We start from the raw sequence: 20361 nt of genomic DNA, 5'->3' as shown, positions 1-20361 counted from the left end.
ATGGCCTCCCTAGTAGAAGACAGCTTGATAAAGACCAGTTTGATTGAGCAGGTTGTCGCCCCCATCACCATACACATATGCTACCTCACGCTGCTGTCTGAGGCTGATGACACGACAGAACAGTTCATCCAGCTGGAAGCTTCAGCTCGTGCTGTAGCCAAAGCCTCCAGAAACATGGCTGATGTAGCATCAAGGTCAGTTAAAGATCATTTAAGATAATAATTCACTGGCCATGTTGAACATGGTGCACTTTATTACTAGTTACTACTGTTACACATTTATGTATTCATCCAGACATTTAGGTGGCTCCACCATTATGATAAAGGTTAATAGCTTCAGTTCATTTTCAGTTATCATCACAACTCCATACCATTTAATTTATCAAATACCAGGAAGAAGAAAATCTTATTGCATAAATGAGAATAAAACAATTCAGTAAGTGATTTGTTTGCTGGTGGAAACACCTTATTGTTGAGAAAGGTCAGAAGAAAATAGCCAAATAAGGTTCCAATAAGCAATCTTTACAATAATTTTAAGAAGACACCACACAACACATCAAACCTTTGAGGCAGATGGGCTACAACAGCAAACGACTATATAAGATTCCCCTTCTGCCAGCCAAGAACAGGAATTTGAGACTGTGGTAAGGCTCTTAGAGGCTTAACCAAACTAGTCAGCTGAAAATTTAAAAAACTTAAAGGATATCAATATTCACTGCTACATGCAGATGGTTGGATTCAATTCATTCATTCATTCATTCATTCATTCATTCATTCATTTTCTACCTCTTATACCGAACTTCTCGAGTCAAGGGAGCCTGTGCCTATCTCAGGCGTCATCGGGCTTCAAGGCAGGATACACCCTGGACGGAGTGCCAACCCATCGCAGGGCACACACACTCTTTGGATTCAATTCAATTCATTCATTCATTCATTCATTCATTTTCTACCGCTTTATCCGAACTACTCGGGTCACGGGGAGCCTGTGCCTATCCCAGGCGTCATCGGGCATCAAGGCAGGATACACCCTGGACGGAGTGCCAACCCATCGCAGGGCACACACACACTCTTTGGATTCAATTCAATTCAATTCAATTTATTTGTATAGCGCTTTTAACAATTTCCCCTAGTCTCACAAAGCAGCTCTCCAGAAGTATAGAAACAGACGAGAGAGAAAAAGAAATAATCATATAATAATATAAATATAAATAATATATAAATAATAATAATAATAATAATAATAATAATAATAATAATAAGAAGAAGAAGAAGAAGAAGAAGAAGAAGAAGAAGAAGAAGAAGAAGAAGAAGAAGAAGAAGAAGAAAATATAAGGACAAAAAAATAAATTAATATATACAATTAAAGTTTAAAATTAATTTAAAAAAGATTAACTTAAAATTTAAAATTCTATATATCTATGGATCAGAATGTGGCCTCAACAGTTTGACCATATTGACCCAATTCACGTTTTGCGAAGAGTTCCAGCTGACAGTGGTGGTAAAACGGTGTTGTTTTCTTGGCACATCTTTATATTAGTCAAATATAATCTGCATTGTCCTCAGATGAAATATAATTGAGGATTGTTGCTGTTTCTTGACTGTTGACCATGTGCATCTCTTTATGGCTGCAATGTACCCAGGATGATAATGCAACATGTCACAAAGCAGAAGTTGTCTCCAGCTAGTTCCATAAACCTGACAACTGGTACAGTGTTCTTCAGTGGTGTCTCCATTTACCATATCTGAATCCAATCAAGCATCTTTACAGAGTCACAGTATGGATGTTCAGCTACTAAATACTATATGAACCATGCGTTTCAGTGTGGACCAGAGTATCAAATAAAAGTTTCTTAAAAAATACCTTTATAACAATGTCACAAATTATTAAGGCTATAGTGAGATTTTTAAAAAAATCCAATACGCATATTAATTTTGAGTATACCAAAGATACTAAAAGCCAAATTTCCAAAAATGAAGACCGAGTGTTATTTGTATTTATTACAGCCATGATGCAATGTGTTCATTTTCAAAATAATAAGCAGGAAAACTGTGGTGAATAGAAGGCCCTTGGTTATACAGTGTATTGTCATCTACATGTAGTAGCTAGGTAGCAAAAGATTTACATTTGTAATGTTAACTATTGTTATTCTTAGCATTATGCCAGTCTAAACACAGGTAATATTATTGTGTTTCTGTTTTCCTGTCCACAGAGTCATGGCAGAGTCAGAAGATGATGTCATGAGGCTGGAAATGGGTCTACTCTTGGAACCTCTAATAATGTCAGGTCAGCATGTTCTCCTTGCCACTCAAAAGCTCAGCATACAGCCAGAAGTTAGACAGCACAGAGACGAACTTATTCAAGCCACACAGAATGTGCTCCTGGGAGTTGTGAAGGTAAAATGAGAAAAATAAGCTATTAGAATGCATAAGATATGGTTATGTCTAGTTACTCACAGTACTATTGTTTTGTTTTGTTTTTACATCAGACCTAACTTGCTTTTTATTGATATAGGTTCTTTTAGTGGCTGATGAGGCAACTGTAAGGAAAATTACTTCAGCTGCTCACTGGCTTCTGGATTCCCTAAGATACGTTGGAGATTCTACAGAAATACAATCATTACTAAAAGCATTTCAAGCATTTTCCAAGGCATTACTGTCACTTCACAACTTGGTAATGAATAGAGTTAAAGACATGCGTGATCACAGGCAGCAAGACTGTGTGAAAGCATCTGTGGAAATATTGAGAAGAAGTATCTCAATGCTTCACACTGCCATGTACACAACAATCAAACACCCAACCAGTGAGGTGGCACAAGCATCAAAAAAATACATCCTCCAACTAGTGGACTCCACTATAAATGATATCATAATGGTGCTCAAGGGTAACTATCAATGCAGGTCCAAAGGCTCATTTGGATATTATACAGAGAGACGGATCAGATTGTTGAAATCCCTGTCTGATCCAGCATTCAATTGGTATAAAGACAGTAACTTTGATGTTGTGTTGCGAGATTTGGTATTCCATAGCATGGATATCACAAATTCCCTTCAGAGAGAAATTAGGTCTTGTGTGACTGCAAACTGTAAACTTATCCTGCAACTGTGGACAGAGATACAGCAGATGAGACAGATAAATATAAACTGCACAGATAAGCAGAAGCCAAATGAACATCAGGAGAAGTTGCGTATCTCTTTAATGATACAAATCCATGAGCTGGATGAGGCAGTGGTAAAAGCAACTTTATATCAGATAATTGACACCTTTGTCTTAGAATCAAGTCCTCTAGAGCAGCTGGTAAACACTGTACATAACGTCTTTGAAGCTGATCTAGAGGATGGTTTGGACATGGATCCTATCCAAACTTTATTTAAAACTTTCATATCCCATGCAGATAGGATGGCTAAAGTAGCCAGCTTTGTCTCAGCTTTAGCTACTGACGAAAAGAGTCTTGAGGGTGTGGAAAACTCCATTTCTTGCCTTATGAGATTAAAGGATGGAGTCCTACCACTTTTGCTGGAGCTTGAGGGAGACTCAGTACTGTACCATGGGGCTTTACATAAACTGATCAGTTTTCATCAGAAATGGGAGGAGGAAACAAAACAACTGCTGAATGCATTCTACAATGTCATAAATGTAAAGGATTTCATACACCTCTCTATTCTGGAGATGAAGGATGATTTGGATAGGTGTCAAGAGGCTCATAAGTCCCAGAACCACCACCTTTTGAGCAAACATTTAAGACTTCTGATTGGTCGAATGAGCCAGATAGTTCAGTTTGTAAGAAGATGTGTAGATAAAAGTGATGATCCCATATACCGTAATGGATTACTAGTACTTATTAAGCAAGCTGAAAAATCTCTAGCTGAAGTGACAGGGCATGCAACAGAGATATTTAACACCAACTTTCAAGAGGAAGCATTCCCTTTGTTGACCAACAGCATCATGGTCTCTATAAAGAACTTTGATGTTCTTCTTGAGGGTTTAGACGGTCTACAACACCCAGACCTGCTTAGTCCTCTGAGAGAAGGGGCTCGGCAGGTGACTACTACCCCACCAGTCCCTTACACTGAAGAGCCAAAGAGGACAACAAATGATCAGGCCAAAATAGAGACTTTAGATAATAGGGATAAAAAGGAAGATTTGGAAGTAGAGCTTAAAGCAACACTTCCAGAAAAGAAAAATACTGAACTTACCACAGTGCATCAGCCTGAAACCAGAAATGTAAAGAAGCCATTATTTATAGACTCACAATCTGTCCAAATATCTCACAGTTCTGATTTGTTGCCTCTCTTATATGAAGTGATTAACATGAGTAAAGATAAAAATGTTGAAGCTTTAAATATAGCTTGCACACGGATTATGGAATTTTCCACTTGTTATACCCAGGCTACGAAGGAGGCTGCCTGTATTGTAGAGGAAAATAATAATCATGAAATGGAAACGCTTCGGTCTGAGCTAGTTACTCTGACCCCATTGCTTGTTCAGGCAGCACAGGAAACAGCCATGAGCTCAGTCAAGATCATAGATACTGTCTATAAACATAGTGTTCAGTTTTCTGACCTTCTTAAAACCACACACAATATTCTGCTGCCAGTAACTGGCATGTGGTACCATGCCATCAAAGCAATGATACATAGTCAAACAGCAAACATGGTGGACAACTGTATCCAAGAGCTCACAGAAGTCATGTGTTTGTGTTCAGACACAGTTGAACTTGTGACTTTAACTGATATTAAAGTGAGGAGCAGTGAGAGTAATGACAGCATAACATTTCTATTAAGCAAGCTCCAAAAAGCCCAAACTAATACAAAGAATCTTGCAGACCTCCTAGTCTCCAAAGCAAGCCAGTCTGATGCTAATGAATGTGATGGACCTTGCATCCTCTGGGCATTATCCATACAAGTTCTGCTGACCACATTGGATAGGATTTTGGGAACAAGTACCATTCATGGAAGGGGACAGTTGAGCCAGCATCAGATGACACCCAAAAAATGGTTTGCAGCAATGTCTGAAAACTCACTTCGAATCCAAGAGGCGGCAAGGCTGTCTTCATTCAACTGTACAGACAGCTGTAAAACCAAACTCTTGAAGGAACGAGATGATGTGAAAGCGCTCAGTGAGGCCTATTTACAAGCCACAGATGACCTTGGTACTCTATCCAGGTCAGGTATCCTGAGACTTGCAAGAACAGAGCTTCTACAGAGACAGCTTCAAATAAAAATGAAATCCCTATGTTGTACCTTGAGCAAAGTTAATGAGGAGTATGTAACAGCAATTCAAAACATTGTCTCTCTGGCTTGTATAAAAAAATGTCCAGTGGAAGCTGACAAAATCCACACACAGTTTGATGCAACTGCTGAAGTTTTGCTGATGAATGTTAAAAGCGCAACAGAATCTGTCCAAGAATGTTTAAACTTTATGAGAGACCCAAGAGAGAGGTCCAATCTGAGATTTATTAGCGACCATTTGTCATTTCAGATGTCAGAAATAGTAAGTAGGGCAAAGATAATAATGGAGACTCGGACTATTTCTGAGACTTTAAGCATTGACATTCAGACACAGTGCTGGTCAGCAAAAGCACATTACCTTGTTGAAGAGCTTTACAAAGTAGATGGAATTTTTCCCATCATAAAAGAACAGATCAAACTTGGTTTGCAGGGCAAAGCATACAATGGAGTTCTGCAGACTAATATGAAACAAAGCTCTATCACAGAGAACACAAAACCTCCTAGTCAAGTCATCGCTGAAAAAAAAAAAGCAAACCCTGTAAACATTCCTCCGATGAACCACCAAGAATCAAGAATGGTAATAAATTATTCAACAATGCTATGAGTGACATTACAAATTGATTTATTCTCTATTTTCAGGATTCATGTAGACATTAAACATTCATGTATTACATTGGACCTGTTATCACAGAATAGTGTTAGAGTGCCAGTGTTCAGCTCTCTGGATCCATCACTGGCCTACACTTCACTCTTCCTGAAACAAGAAGCAGAAAGGTGGGATGTTCCTGGAAATCAGATTGTCAAGGTGACCAGAGAAATGGCTGATAAAATCTATGATATGACCCAATACTTAAAAAGGAAAGGGCCAATTCAGGTAAAAAAAAAAAAACAAAAAAAAAAAACATCTTAAATTAGTAATAGCAATTGGTACTAATATTAAAAACTGATATTTCATTTTTATTTAATGTCTTTCATTTTATTTCCAGAGTAAAGATGCCTTTGTATCCTCAGCTAAAGATTTAGTCTTGAGCTGCCAGACTGTCACACATTTTGTGAAGGTAATAGCTGAGCATTGCCTGGATCAACAGTCTAATAAGGAGCTGTGCATCATAGCAGAGCGGATTGTTACCATTACTAACCAGCTCACCATTATTTCCAGGTGAAGTATATCAACACACAATCATTACCTACACTGACTCCACAAGTCATCATACATTTCTATGTATAGTTAATTAGGCAAGGTTAATTAGCAAGTTAATTATGGCATTTTTTTTTTTTTTTAAATCTAGCTGTAATTCACAAGCTCAGAATACAGGTCAAAATTTTACATACACTAGGTTAAAAGTATAACATTAAAAAAAATAACTTTAAAACTTCAGAAATTGATTTGATGACATTAGAAGCTCCTTACTAGCTATTTGTCATAACTGGGATATCATAGGGACTGCAATATTTAAAGCCCTTTCTTTAGAAAGTGATTTTTTGCCTGATAAACAACTGAAAATTCCAAAAACTTAGAAGCAATTTTGAAAATCTGAAGGTACCATGAGTAGGAGTACCAAACAACTGTAGGCAAACAGAACAAATAATGGACCACGATGTCACTGCATCATTTACTAATGAGACACAAATAAACTCTTAGGAATAAGCAAACTCGGTTCAACCCCAAAACGACAGGAGATGGAGGACCAAAGTAAACATATCAAAGTCTTAAATAGGTTTGAAAATCTTTTGGACAAACAAAAGCCCCTGTGAAAGCTGTAAAAATTACAGTACCTTAGCTGGGGCATCTCTGCCTAAGGTATCAAATATTTCCCCTATCAAAACTATGTATTTATCACTAGTCCTCTTTATCTTATTTATACAAACTTGTAATACTGTGATATTCACCATCAGAGTACTAATTACTGACAAATTCTAAGAAATAAAGCAAATATTTAAAAACAGAAGAATGATCCAACATCCTGCACTCTGCAATCACACTGAACAAGCCCTTGCCCAACCAAGGAACCCTACAAACCTGACTAAATCAAGTTTTATCTAGAGAAAGGGGCAAAAATTGTTAGACGCTTGTAGAAGTCTCCCTCATTTATGTCATTTAAATTAAACAATTGCAAGGCAACACCAAATACTAAGTACAGTATGTACATTTTTGGCCCATCTGATAATAGAAGATAAAAGCTGTACACACCTAACTGAACACACACGAAGTATGATGCGTATGAAGTTGTGTAAGTCTGAATGTCCTCTGTCTAGGTGAAAGTACATTTTTGGCCTCAGCTGTATACAGGTTAAGGTACTTTCGTACTACTCTTGCATTTCAACACTGTACCATTCTACAAGATATTAACCATTAATTAAACAGGACAATATATCATGTGACCCAAGGGGTGCATGGTGTCTCTCCAGTGTTAATGCAGTGACGCCTGCGTGCAAGTCCTCTGATGAAATCCTGGTGAAAAATGCCCAGAATTTGCTTCAAACAGTTATCCAAGGGGTTCGAGCTGCAGAAACCGCATGCATAAAGGTAAAATTATATCAATGTAAGGTACTCTGATAATATTATCTTAAAATAAGTACCATTAGGTTTTTACTCCAAAATGATTGGCACCCACCAGTGTGTAAAAAAATATAAGAAAAAGATCTAGTCAAACAGTTGAAGATATTTACCCATGCAAAAGAGTGTTGCTTTACAAGTGCATGATGATATGTGGTACCAGGAACCAAGATATTTTAGCCCAAAATATTTTTACCTGGAGGATATCAAATGCATAAAGGGGGTCAATCAATTTAATAATTGCTAATAGCACACCATACCCAATGTTTCAGTCTCCAGATTTGAAACCTATAAAACATTTGTGTTCTAAATTGAAGCGTGCAGATCGAAGAATGTACGTAAGCTTGAAATGTTTACAAAATCTCTAAGTGTTTCCAGTCTTTTTAGACCTTAAAAGGCAGAAGTTAAATGCACCTTATTTTGACAAGGCAAGACTTTACCACTGGGGGAGGGGAGTTGATTCCAACACTTGATTATTATATATTTATATTCTCTTTCTTCTGTTTCCATGCTTCTTTAAAGCTGTTTTGAGACAATGGGAATTGTTAAAAGCGCTATACAAATAAACTAAATTTGAATTTGATTGCACAAACTCACTTTTATTGTATTTGCTTTTTTTAAACGTTCGTTTACAGGTTTTAATTTCAACTGTCAGAATGGGGATTTCCCTGCTACAGACTTTAACTGTGACGGCCTGTTGTTTCTAGATGAGCTGGCTTGGGTATTTCAAAAAAGTGATCGGCTGGGATGTTCATGGGCAACAGTCCCCAAAGGTTACACAGAATGGTCTGAAAAATCAATCAACATCCAGTGAGCACCATATTGGGTTCCATTCTTGTCAGATAAAAGAAATTGAAGACTGCAAATTAGGCAGCTGGAAAATGACCAGGTTTCTTGTTTTGGTGAACGTGTGTTGAATCTAGCCTCAAGTTAATTGTCCCAGCCACCTCAAGGTTCAACATGTGCTTTTTTAAAAAAATATTTTTTTGCTTATAACCAGTGGCTATTTGATACATCATAGCGTTCCTTTTAGCTTAAACCAATCTCGCCAGTCTCCTTCGATTCTTAGGCTTAGCCTTGTGGGTATCATCAACAAGAAAGCTCTTGAGTTTAGGGTGTTTTTAGCACCATTTTGCGTAACCTCTACGATCTTTTGTTCCTAAAAATCCCAAGAAATGAGCAGTTTCTGTAATACTCAAACCAGCCTCTCTCACACCACTAACCATGCAACAAAGTTACTGAGATCCCATTGTTTTCCCATTCTGAAGTGAAAATTAACTGAAGCTTTTGCTTCCACATTATCGGCTGATTGGATAATTGGGATTATACAGTTTGGAAAGTGGAACCTGGGTGTATAAAACTGAATACACTGAAAACATGACATTATTTTGCATTTTCTGTAGTATGAATTTGGTTTAGACAATTAAATGCAATGACTTTCTTTTCAATGTCAAAGGGACTGAGACAACCTGAGCCCAATTCTGATGCGGCAAAGGCAGCTTCCCTGTGCATACAGTGGAAAAAGAACCTCCTCATCCATCGGACACAAGAACAGCTGAACCCGGAGACTGATGACCTGGGTCTCCGCAAGACATCTCAACAGCATGCAACACCAAGCCTTGCACCACCCATCAGCGTACTTGAAAGATATAAATAAAGCTTCTGTAACAAACAAACACCTTTCCTAGATAAAAAAAGTAAAGATTGTAGTGTACAATTATGTGAAAAGTCACAGCATTTGCAATTTATTTAAGACAATATAAAAGTAATGTGATGGACAATCTTTCAGTGTCCTTTTTCACACAGGTAACCAAAACAATTCAGTACAAATATATGGAAAAACACCTAAAACAATAAAACCGTTAATTGAAAGTTGTCCATAAAATAAAGTGCTACAAGATTTCATAAACTCCACTGTACAGAAAAAAAAAGTATTCTCTAGATGAAATTTGGTCTTTCATTTTCCTTGCTCGAGGTGTATCTTCAGCACAAACTATCACAAATGTTTGAAAAGTAATCTAGTCGCAGTACATTAGCCACGTGATCACGTATACTTTTAAATAATTACAAGCACAATTGTACACTTTTATTTAATACATAGATCTAAGATATTTAACTGGTATTCTTTAAGTACCACTAAACAATATTTTAACCACATTTCTCCTTGAACAGTGTCTGTATTAATAAGTTTAGATCTTCAAACGCATTTATTCAGAGTAAAGCTTACAGACTATTTGAGGAGCACTTGTCAGTATGCTGATGCTTGATGCTAGTATACTCTGATGACATTATGTAATGTTAGCTGTTCGTGTGACTTTGTGAAGTGTATGTACAAAACAAAGATAAATAAATATGACATGCATACAGTGGTGTGTGAATTCCTAACAGAGACTGACTGGTCTCAATACGGGAGTGTTTACTGACAGAATGGTGAGGCTGTGGGGTCAAAGGTTTTAAATACATCCCTTAATGGCCTGTCCTTTTTTTCCACTTCTTTGTCATCATCTGGCTCTTCCTCCTGGGCTCCAGTAGTCTGTCCAGTAGGCCTGCTCGGGCGGCTGTCTATGTAAGCTGGTCGTATGAGCGCCGCTAGTTGCTGGATTGGTAGGTTGTGCATGGCGGGTGCTGCTGCACGCACAGGGGAGCAAAAAGGAGCTGTCATCGCTATAGGCATGATCTGGCCCGGCTGAGAACCGTTGGTCTGGTTTTCTGAGACTTCAGATGAGTCTTCACTCTTCTTTTCGTTCACCACTGGTGAAGGCACCTGTGGCAGTGGAAGGGTCTCAGATATACCTGTTTGTTTTAGGATGCCTGCATTTTTCAGGGGTTCCTCTGGCTCCTGTTTTGGCAAAAGCAAGGTGTGGTTACGTGGATCATACAAGCTAATGCCCCCAAGCAGTGTGGTAGGGCTTTCCAATCCGCTACCTGTGGAAGATGCCAAGTGAGGGGCATATGGGGGCAGTTTCTCTGAATCAGACCTAGCTGTAGTGGCAGAATGACGAGACGCAGCTCGCTGTAATCTTGGATCAGAAACCCCTGCACCAGAGGAACTTTCTCTCTTGACAGGCAGCTTTGAGTCTAGGCTCCCAGCCCGACTTATCCTGGCCTCCCCAACTTTATGAGTCCGGGGATCTGTCGGTTTCTCGGGGTTAAGTCGAGGCTGCAGAGTCCTGCCATGAGGGATGCTTTGCACATCCACATCTTCTCTGAGGCGTGCCAGGCGTGGATCTGGAGTAGTCAGCGCAGAGGATGGATGGTCTGAAGAGGTTGAGAGGTTGCGGTTCATCTGGGCATCTGCGATGAGAGGAGGCAAAGGAAGATTTATAGAGGGCTCCTGTTTGGGAATTAGCAGTGGAATGAGATCCTCAGGTGCCCACACTACACTGTGAGCGAAGGCTGGGCGCTGAAGGAGGATATCCACACGGATGTGACTAAACTGTTTGACTTGGCAGCGAGGGTCACGCAGCATAGCTCCAGGACTTGGATCAAGTGGAATTAGGGCAGCTCGTTCCCTCAGCTCTCGCTCTCCCTCCTCATCCTCTTCCACAGCAGAAGGCTTCTGGGCTACAGAGGAGCTAGTGTGTGGGTGGTGGTGTGGAACTACCTTTGAGTTCATAGGTTCTAAAGGCTTAGCCTTGTGGGTATCTCTGGCTAATCTGGGGTCAATTACACTTTCCGGTTCTCTCCTGCAGTCTGGAACGTGCTGCCGAGGGTCAGCCAGAGCCCTTTCCTTGTGAAGCCTGGGGTCATTCAAGGGGACCTGCATGGCAGACTGTTGAAGCTTAGACTGTTGGGACTGTTGCATCTGCAACATTTCATTCTGCTTTTTTAGAGTGTTTAAGATGGCTGTTACACTGCTGCCATCCTCATCATCACTAGAATACCAATTTGTGGTTTCGTCTGAAACAAGGAATACATTTTTACAGATGAAATGTATGCTCAGATTGTATATGTTTATAAAAAGTTATATTCACACAGCACATTTCATTTCTGACCTTTGTCTCTGCTGACTGGTGTGGAGTCCTGTCCATCAGTTCTGTGTGAGTCAGAGTCCTGTTGATTTTGATTCAGGTGTAAAAGCAAAGCTTTCTGAACAGCTGGCAACATGTCCTGCATGCCACTATGGGACTCGCCACTGCCTCCCTGGAGCTGCTGGGGGTCCTGACCTTCTTCTAGTAACACAAGAATATTTGGAGCACTGTAAATGAGGGGTTCATTAAACTCTTTCAATCAGAAGTAAAATTGTACTAGCCCCTTGTGATTTAATCACAGTTTAAATGTTACAGTGGGGCAAATAAGTATCCTTGACCGGAGCTGCATTGCGATTATACATTAACAAGCTACTACATATGTACTTCTGCATGTCCTTGGCATAGAATGATGCTCACTAAGAAATTAACATGCAATTGTTAACATGGAAGAGGCTCTTCTCTCACTTAGTTTATATAAACATAATAAAAAATATATTGTCTTAAGATAAATATGACTTTTAAAGCAACAGTTCAACCAGAAATGCTTCTCTCAGCTGAACTCAGTCATCAATCATTAGCTTTTTCCTTTTAATTTCTTTACCAGCTCTTTAAAATGCTCAAATCTGTCTGGTCTGTGCAGCATTACTGTATAAAAGGGAAGCATGGACAGTATCTCCAGCTGCAAATGGTTGCTATAGTAACAATATCATTGTGACTTACTATTACAATATAGTAAAACATTGTGCATTCAAAGATTAGCGAAATTTTCATTGAATCTTTTTCATTTGAATTCGCGATTTTTTCACAGATCTGTGAAATTTGAGAATTCCTCAAAAAAAAAACCTGCAAAAGTGTTTGTTTCATTTCTGAAGTAATTTATAAGTTTTCATGTTTTTAAGTGTAAAATCGCTCAGAAAATTTTGTTAATAAAAATTCTATTGTTTTTTGGGGGAAAGTTAAAGACACAAGAAATAAGTTAAGCAATTCTTTCAAAAAATCTTTACTTCAGGCTACCAGCTTTCCTTGTTGCTGACTTAATCTTATCTTTGAAAAACATGCAATATACATTTTTTTATACATACAGTATATAATATAATATACAGTATGTACAAAACAAAATGTATATTATATTATGTCTCCATGCTTTTTTGGCTGCTGTAACAGAGAAATTTCCCCATTGTGGGACGAATAAAGGCATATCATATTGGTTTTAGTTCGGATGCTTTGTGTACTAGTGTATAAGTGAAGCCGCGGTCCATCCTCCCGCATCTCAGTTCAACAAGCATGTGCCGTACAAGTGTGATAAGTGTTTTAAAACCCTCAAGATGCCTAAACTTTCCACGCATTCTAATTCTTCTAGTAGTGTTTCTAAGCGTCAGCAAAAGGTGATGAGATTTGTTGAAATTTTTACAACTTATTTCTCTGTACGTCTTTATGTAATTTTAAGTTGATTGAACATCTGGGATTTGGTCATATTTAGGGGATTAAACTCAGTGGTCACTTAGTAAAGAGATTTAACTACCTTATTTATTAATTTATTATAGCCTAGATCAATCATTAGACTCAGTATTTTGCTACTATTTTTCTGATGTACAATACAAAAGTGTATATTAAATTTAAATATTAATTTCCAAAAAATAGCCTATAATTAGAATTACTTTTTTAGCTTTTTAATGGTTTTCCTAGCCAAAAAGAGCACGATCATCAGCATCAATCACATGATTATATGACTTTCTAAAAAAAATGTAGAAATGTGTAAAAAGCAAAGCATGCTTTATTCCTACCTGCTAAAGCAAGTGGCTGGACACTGAACAAGTTTTTGAAAAACTCTGAAGGCATCCGACTCATAGCTTGAAAGGGTGTGTTCATCTGTCCGCCAGCCAAGGACTTGAAGTGTGCCCCCTGCTGGTTCATCTGAGGATTTGTATTCTGATGGAAGACTGGGGGCTGACCTTGCAGTCCCGGGGGTGGCATGGGAATGCCTTGGCCAAAGCCCTGTGGTGGTGCTTGTGTTGGAGGGCTCTGGGGAACTCCTGTCACTGAGAAGTGAAAAGCAGGACCACCCATGGATCCAGGAGAGCCTGGGGGTGGTAATATAGAATGACTGTGGCCAGGGGACATCATACTTCCAGTCTCCATGTCCTCCTGAGCAGAACCTCCGCTACCCTGAAACTGTCCAGATGGGGGAGAGGTGCTATTGTAGAAATTGGGCCTGAAATTTGAATAACCATCACAAAAAAAAACATAATTACTAACAACAACATGTTTCCAATGTTTAAAAATGCCTTCCTGATCAACAGATCATTCTAATTTATCACATAGAAAATAAAAAGGACCTTAGCGCAATTTTCTGTGCCAGGTCAACAGTTGGCTGGACTTTGATTTCAAATAGAGAGGGGATCTTCTTGCTGCCATCTTGGGGACTCCCTGAACCAGGTGTAGGTAAGAGTCCTACACCAGGAGGTGGCTTAGGCAAAGGAACAATGCCCTGCTTCCTCAGGTCCAACAGCTCCAGCTCTTCGTCATTAGCATGATCCTCATCGGTGTTCAAAATCTGAAAATGTAAAAGTACACACAGTACAGGAGTAACGTCAACGATCAGTCATTCTAAAGAGTAAATAAAGAGTCAGATGCAGAAAGAAAGAGTGCAAACACATAAGCTCGTACCTTGTCTAATAACTCTTTTGTCACCTCGGTTAAAGGGTCATGAGAGAACTTGCAGTGGTCTCCTTGGTAGCACTTTGCTCCAGTGTGGAAGAACTTACAGGGATATTCATGTGAAATACTGTGTGTAAAGGCTCAATACGAAAAAAGGCAGATCTTGACGTTTAATTCAATAACCTGAAAACAATTTACACTAAATGAATAGTTCTTTTGATATTTTTAAGGATATTGTGCATATAGATGCAGTTCTCTCCTTTAGTGCAGTATCCCTGGACATAGAACTTGCAAAGTTCTTTCTTCTTCTCTGGGATTACGTTGTCATGTTCAAACTTGCATTGATCCCCCTGTAAGAAAGATCAAAGATCAAGATCACAGTCCGTACAAATAAAACCCAAATCAGACAACATGCCATGCACATGACAAAGATGTAAAATGCAAAGACTTACTTTAATGCACCTGCCCTCAATGAAATATTTACAGATGTTTCTTCCGTTGTGCTCAACCGTGTGTTGGTTGATGAACTCCTGACTCATGATTGGGCGTTTTTTCTGGAAACACTGCTGGCTTTGGCATTCCTGGAGGATCAGGAATGTTGTATTTAAACACAGTTGCTGAATATAAAATGCATACAAATGTCATTAGAGAGCCTCACCCCTATAGCTCCGCCTCCACTTTCTCCTGGCTCTCCACCTCTTCCCCGACCACGGCCCCAGCTTTTTCCCTTCAGTTTCTTGTTCTTGTTTAGCACACCACGTCCCCTGCCTAAATTTCCTCCACCACGTCCTCGACCCCGGGGGCAACTAACTATACCGGGTGAGTGAGAAAGAATATGCAACCAATGAAAATAAAACTGATGGGACAAAAAGCAATAACGTCCCATCGCCCTGGCTTACTATTATTAGATATTCAGTATAACTTAAAAGCATCCATAATGATGCAGGCAGATGAAGACAGACCAAAACAAAATAGACAATTAAACTGTGAAAACGTTGAAAGTGATAAAACACTGAAAGTGAAATTACATACATTTTGTCCCCTGTTCTTTAGATGGTACTGCTTTGCTGATCTCTTTGGCTTGTTTGTATTTGGAAAGCTCCTCACAGAAGTCGTCCTGATCTTCATCATAATCATATTTCTCTTCACTCTCACTGTTTTTGCACTGTGATGTTTTCTGGGCTTTTCCATGACCTCCACTAGGTTCGTGTTCACGCTAGAAACCAACAGGTACAACAACAGAGAGTGGTTAGACAAGGGACAGAGACAGGAATTGCCATTTATCTCTAAATCTAATAACTGATTTATGAGTGAAACTGAAATTTACCTGTGCAAACCGACCGTCGTAATCCCGGTAAGAGATTTTGCTCTTTTTGATCTTGTGTCTGTCTTGATGCTCGTGATCGGTATTGTAACTGTCAGAACTAGAGCCACTAGATGGCGAGTGGTGCTGAGAGACAGCAATAAAAAATAAGCAATCAGAAAAGTTTCAGAAGCAACACTTTCACAAAGACAGAATGTGATTTTAAAGAAAGAAGTTAGGAGTATACCTTCTGCCTCTCCCTCCGCCTTCTTTTTGACTTGTGTTTCTCTTTGATTTTCCTGTGTCTCTTATGAGTGTGCCGGTGCGATTTGTCATCTTTCTCACGCACTTTTTCCTTCTCTTTGTCTAAAACTCCAGGATCCGCCTTGGTTTCCTTTTCTTCTTCAATCCCTATCCCCTCATCATCGATTTCTCCATCCTCCAATTCACCGTCCTCCCTTTAAAAATTAAATTCCGGGTCAGACAATTAATACACATGGATGTACATTCCAGCAAACTACTAGGGTGCCAATACAACAATATAAAATGATAAGAATTGCTCCAGAATTAACAAAAATGCAATGTACCACTTAACACAAGAACTTTTAAAGCATTATCACAAACCATAATATCTTCTAACACATTCTTATATTGTCAACATGACAATGCTGGAAGCTGTGTGTCTTGGAGGAAATAGCTCAGCTTTAACTGAGTGTCTAAAATGAAAGTCATCTGGCAGACTGTGGCCCAGATGCAAACCCAGCAATGTTTTTCAGCAGACTGAACTCAGCACTTGAAAATACTGTATCATGAGTCAAACAAAATATGAGAGAGAATAAAATTTGCAGCCTCCAATCCCATCACATACACTATATGGCCAAACGTTTTTGTACACCTGATCTAAAATGCATTTTGAACATCACTTTCCAAAATTAGTCTCCTCTTAACATTTATAAGAGGCTCTATTCCTCTGCGAAGGCTTTCCACTAGATGTTAGTATATGGCGGGGGGGGGGGGGGGTTGGGTGATCATTCATCTACAAGAGCATTAGTGAGATCTGACAATGATGTTGAGTGTAGGGGTCTGGGGTGTTCAGTTCAAAAGTGTTCAGTGGGGATGAGGGCAGGACTCATCCCCACTCATCTCAGGTGTAGACCACTGAAGTTCTTCCACACTGACACCGTGCTCCCACCAACTGACATTCAGATATTTTTTTTTACCCATCCCTGGTTCGATTTTGGAGGAAACAAAACAACATGGCTAAAGAAAGACAGAAGGATATGTCTTGCATCGGTTCAGTCTGCGCCACAAGTCTCAATTTTGAAATGTCTTATTTATACAAAACTGGATTATTATAAATTATTAGAAGAAATCTGTGTCAAAGTACAAGTAAATGCTAGTATTTCTTTTACTCTTATTTCTAGCTTTTAGGAAACAAGATTTTAGATTTATTTGGCTTTGTAAAGATATTTCCAGTGACAACTGGAAAGCGAAGACGTTGACAACAAAGGAAGGTGTGTATTGTGGATGTACTGAATGCCAGCAAAACCACCTGCTTTCACTCTCGCTCAAATTTTAGTTGAATGACATCCAACACACAACATAATGTAATAGATAATTGAATGATTACTGGATAAATTATTCATATAAAAGCAAAATGACAAACACGCAGTGTCCCAAGAGACCCCTAGATATATGGCAAGCACATCACATTAAACACTGTTGCCAAAGGGATCCAGTTGGGAGAGTCGACACTGTGTGTATATACAAATTAACAGAAGTCATCACAGCTAATTTACACCGTGGAGGAACATGCTTCCAATAAATGAATCAAATGATTATTAAATCTGGTTTAGTTTTCTAAACTGTGGTGGGGGGGAAAGTCATGCAATTATTCCTGATGTATTTTAATCTCACCCAATCAGTCATGTCTTGTCTAACTTAGTTTTGCTGAAGATGTTTTTTTATTATTATTTTTAGACCATTAATGCTGTCAACTGTTTAAAGTGTTTAAGGTGTAGGACCACCTCACATATATCTAGTCCAAATTGACATGGTAGTAAAAGAACTCTATTATATCTTCTGATGAACGAGTGGTTGTGATTTTTCCTTCGGTACGGAGACACTTCAGGAACCTGGATTTTCTATCATATCCTGCCAAAACCAAATCAAAGCTAAGTCATGTCTGGGTTTAAAAAACAGGACTTTAAAATATAAATAATATTTTAAAGAAGTAACTTATAGTAGAAATGCTTCTTGGGGACTTTCAGGCAAGTTATTGAGTTCCTAGGACAGGTAGGACCTACAGACCAGTAATCAAGCACAACCTGCATGGCCACAAGCACAATGATAGGTTATCTTATTACTAAAGTGAAAGCGAGCAGTTTACTTCCACACTGTGTGTTCATAGTATAAACAAATCATTTGGTGTAACCGTTATACATACATTGTAACAATGCCCCAATCTCTGTGATTTATTCAGAGATCATTTCTCCCATTCTTAGTTATTGCATAAGGTTTTAGCAACATAGATCAAGAAAGCTTCTCTCATCTGAAGAGTTACTTCAGAAACTCTTGGATTAACAGGTATTTATATATACTTCATAAAAAAATAAACAAAACATAAACAGGTCCAGCATTCCCCTGATTATTCTAAGACACATGATACACATTCATCATCATCTACACATTAAAAACATTATCATTAAAGGCACAGCATCAGTCTGCGTTATATAGGAAACTCCTACAAGTCTTTTCCCTGCAGGAGAGGGCGGTCCTGGAATAAAAGGGGGCGGGGCAAATCTGAGCCAAGGCACATCAGTGGGCGGGGTTTCCCGTACGTCATCAAAATATTTAAACAGCTTCGAAGCAGCTCGTAGCAACACACTGTAACGAGCAGTTTACTAAACAGCTCCTGGTCTTGAGGTTAAGTGGCAGCACAAAGTCGTTATAAATGAAGGGAAAGCAATGACGAGCAGGGAGGGAACACACTAGGTTTGATAAAGTGACAGTTGTGCTAGAATAATGAAAGTGCATGCAATAAAAGATGGACTTTTTTTCAGGCCTGTTTTGCAACGAGCTACGAAAATCAAGCCAATGCCCTAAAACGTTGGAAAAATCGAGTGAAATGAAAACAGCCATTGAATAAAATGTAGAAATAAAAATCCTGCACAGAAGCAGATAAGAACGTTACTCGACCTTTCATCCCCTGCCAGCTCAGAGTCTGTCATGTTTTTGTCAAGGACGGGGTTTAGGGGACAGGAGAAGAGGCTCACAAAAGCCATGATGGTTACAAACGGATTCTCCCCAACAAGACTGAGATGATTCAGTCACTCATGGAGACGTTGGTTTGTTGTGAGAGATGATGACGGATTGTATTAGCTAGTCTGAAGAGAACACTCACGGATACACGTCTCTACACTGAGACGGTTAACAGACATTATCCTCTCATGTCAATGATGATATGTTTACGCTGTAAACACAGCTTTGATACCGCAGGTTTGCTAAAAAACGTCCCGTCGGCTGACAGCTGTCTTGGTGCGATACTGCAGGCGGAGTGTTGGAACAGAGATTGTTATGATTTTTTCGATGCAGTCAGTATCTCCTTCAGACATGGCGCCCGTTAAGAGTTTTCGCAAAATGGCTGCGAAGACGGTGAACAAGAAGAAAGGTCCCGCCCATTTAGTAGGGGTTTAACCAATCGGAATCCGGGTTTGTGTTGCAGCGGATCCGGAACACTCGTCTGATTGGTCAGAATACTGGCGCCCAGGAGTTTGTCACCATTTTAACTCATATTATTGGTTTTCAAGGCTGTCAAAAAAAAAAAACACGCGCTTGTACCTGGAACAGAAGGCTGCCGATATCGATAGGAAGCTGAGCGCATAGAATCTGCGTTTTATCCTGTTTCAGACGTGTTTTCACGCAATGTTCTCCAAAGTGTTTTATTTTTAGACTTGAAATTTTTCTGTCGCAAGTAGTTTTTGACAATTCCTTGTATCAGCAGTGACTGACTTTTCGGCACTAGGTGGCGCTCGTTTCACACAATGTGGACAAATGCAGGCGACCAATCATTTAAACCTGAAATTGGTCTGTTATAATAATAAAGGTCGCTAATTATAGCCCAGATTTATCACTTTATCACTCTCTCTTTTAAACAAATCATATGTAACAAATTATTAAATTCATATAAAAAGATTTCGAGCAACATCATGTTTACAGCTTCTCCACAGTATTAATGTAGGAATCTGTACACCTCATCTCTACAGTCGTATGCAAAAGTTTAGGAACCCCTTACAATTTCCATGATTTTTTTTATATATAAATATTTGGGTGTTTGGATTAGCAATTTCATTTTGATCTCTCAAATAACCAAAGGACACCGTAATATTTCAGTAGTGAAATGAGGTTTATTGGATTAACAGAAAATGCGCAAAATGCATCAAAACGAGATTAGACGGGTGCATAAATTTGGGCACCCCAACAGAAAAATCACATCAATATTTAGTAGAGCCTCCTTTAGAAGAAATAACAGCCTCTAGACGCTTCCTATAGCCTGTAATGAGTTTCTGGATTCTGGTTGAATGTATTTTGGACCATTCCTCCTTACAAAACATCTCCAGTTCAGTTAGGTTTGATGGTTGCCGA

At 39.0% G+C, this 20361-nt stretch overlaps 2 protein-coding genes across 2 annotated transcripts; one reads left to right on the top strand and one right to left on the bottom strand.

The window, feature by feature from the left end:
- On the top strand, positions 1–9442 carry LOC125141008 (catenin alpha-1). The gene is made up of 10 exons (XM_047812080.1): positions 1–194; positions 2210–2393; positions 2512–2589; positions 2706–2800; positions 3027–4221; positions 5920–6102; positions 6215–6387; positions 8103–8119; positions 8421–8506; positions 9242–9442. The coding sequence occupies exons 1-10, from the start codon at positions 1–3 to the stop codon at positions 9440–9442; spliced, it is 2406 nt and encodes an 801-aa protein (XP_047668036.1).
- On the bottom strand, positions 8364–19683 carry LOC113655368 (zinc finger CCCH domain-containing protein 6). Its single transcript, XM_027165874.2, has 12 exons — positions 18916–19683; positions 15965–16175; positions 15742–15864; positions 15447–15630; positions 15073–15224; positions 14867–14995; positions 14650–14764; positions 14424–14533; positions 14093–14310; positions 13541–13968; positions 11781–11957; positions 8364–11685 (listed from the first exon to the last, which is right to left on the bottom strand). Exons 1-12 carry the CDS (start codon positions 18999–19001, stop codon positions 10202–10204), a joined length of 3417 nt encoding a protein of 1138 aa, XP_027021675.2. The 5' UTR covers positions 19002–19683; the 3' UTR covers positions 8364–10201.
- Between the last annotated feature and the right edge of the window lie 678 nt (positions 19684–20361).

Source organism: Tachysurus fulvidraco, chromosome 4 (assembly GCF_022655615.1).
Source record: "Tachysurus fulvidraco isolate hzauxx_2018 chromosome 4, HZAU_PFXX_2.0, whole genome shotgun sequence".
In the NCBI taxonomy this organism is placed as follows: Eukaryota; Metazoa; Chordata; class Actinopteri; order Siluriformes; family Bagridae; genus Tachysurus; species Tachysurus fulvidraco.
This window is presented reverse-complemented; position numbering and strand designations above follow the sequence as displayed.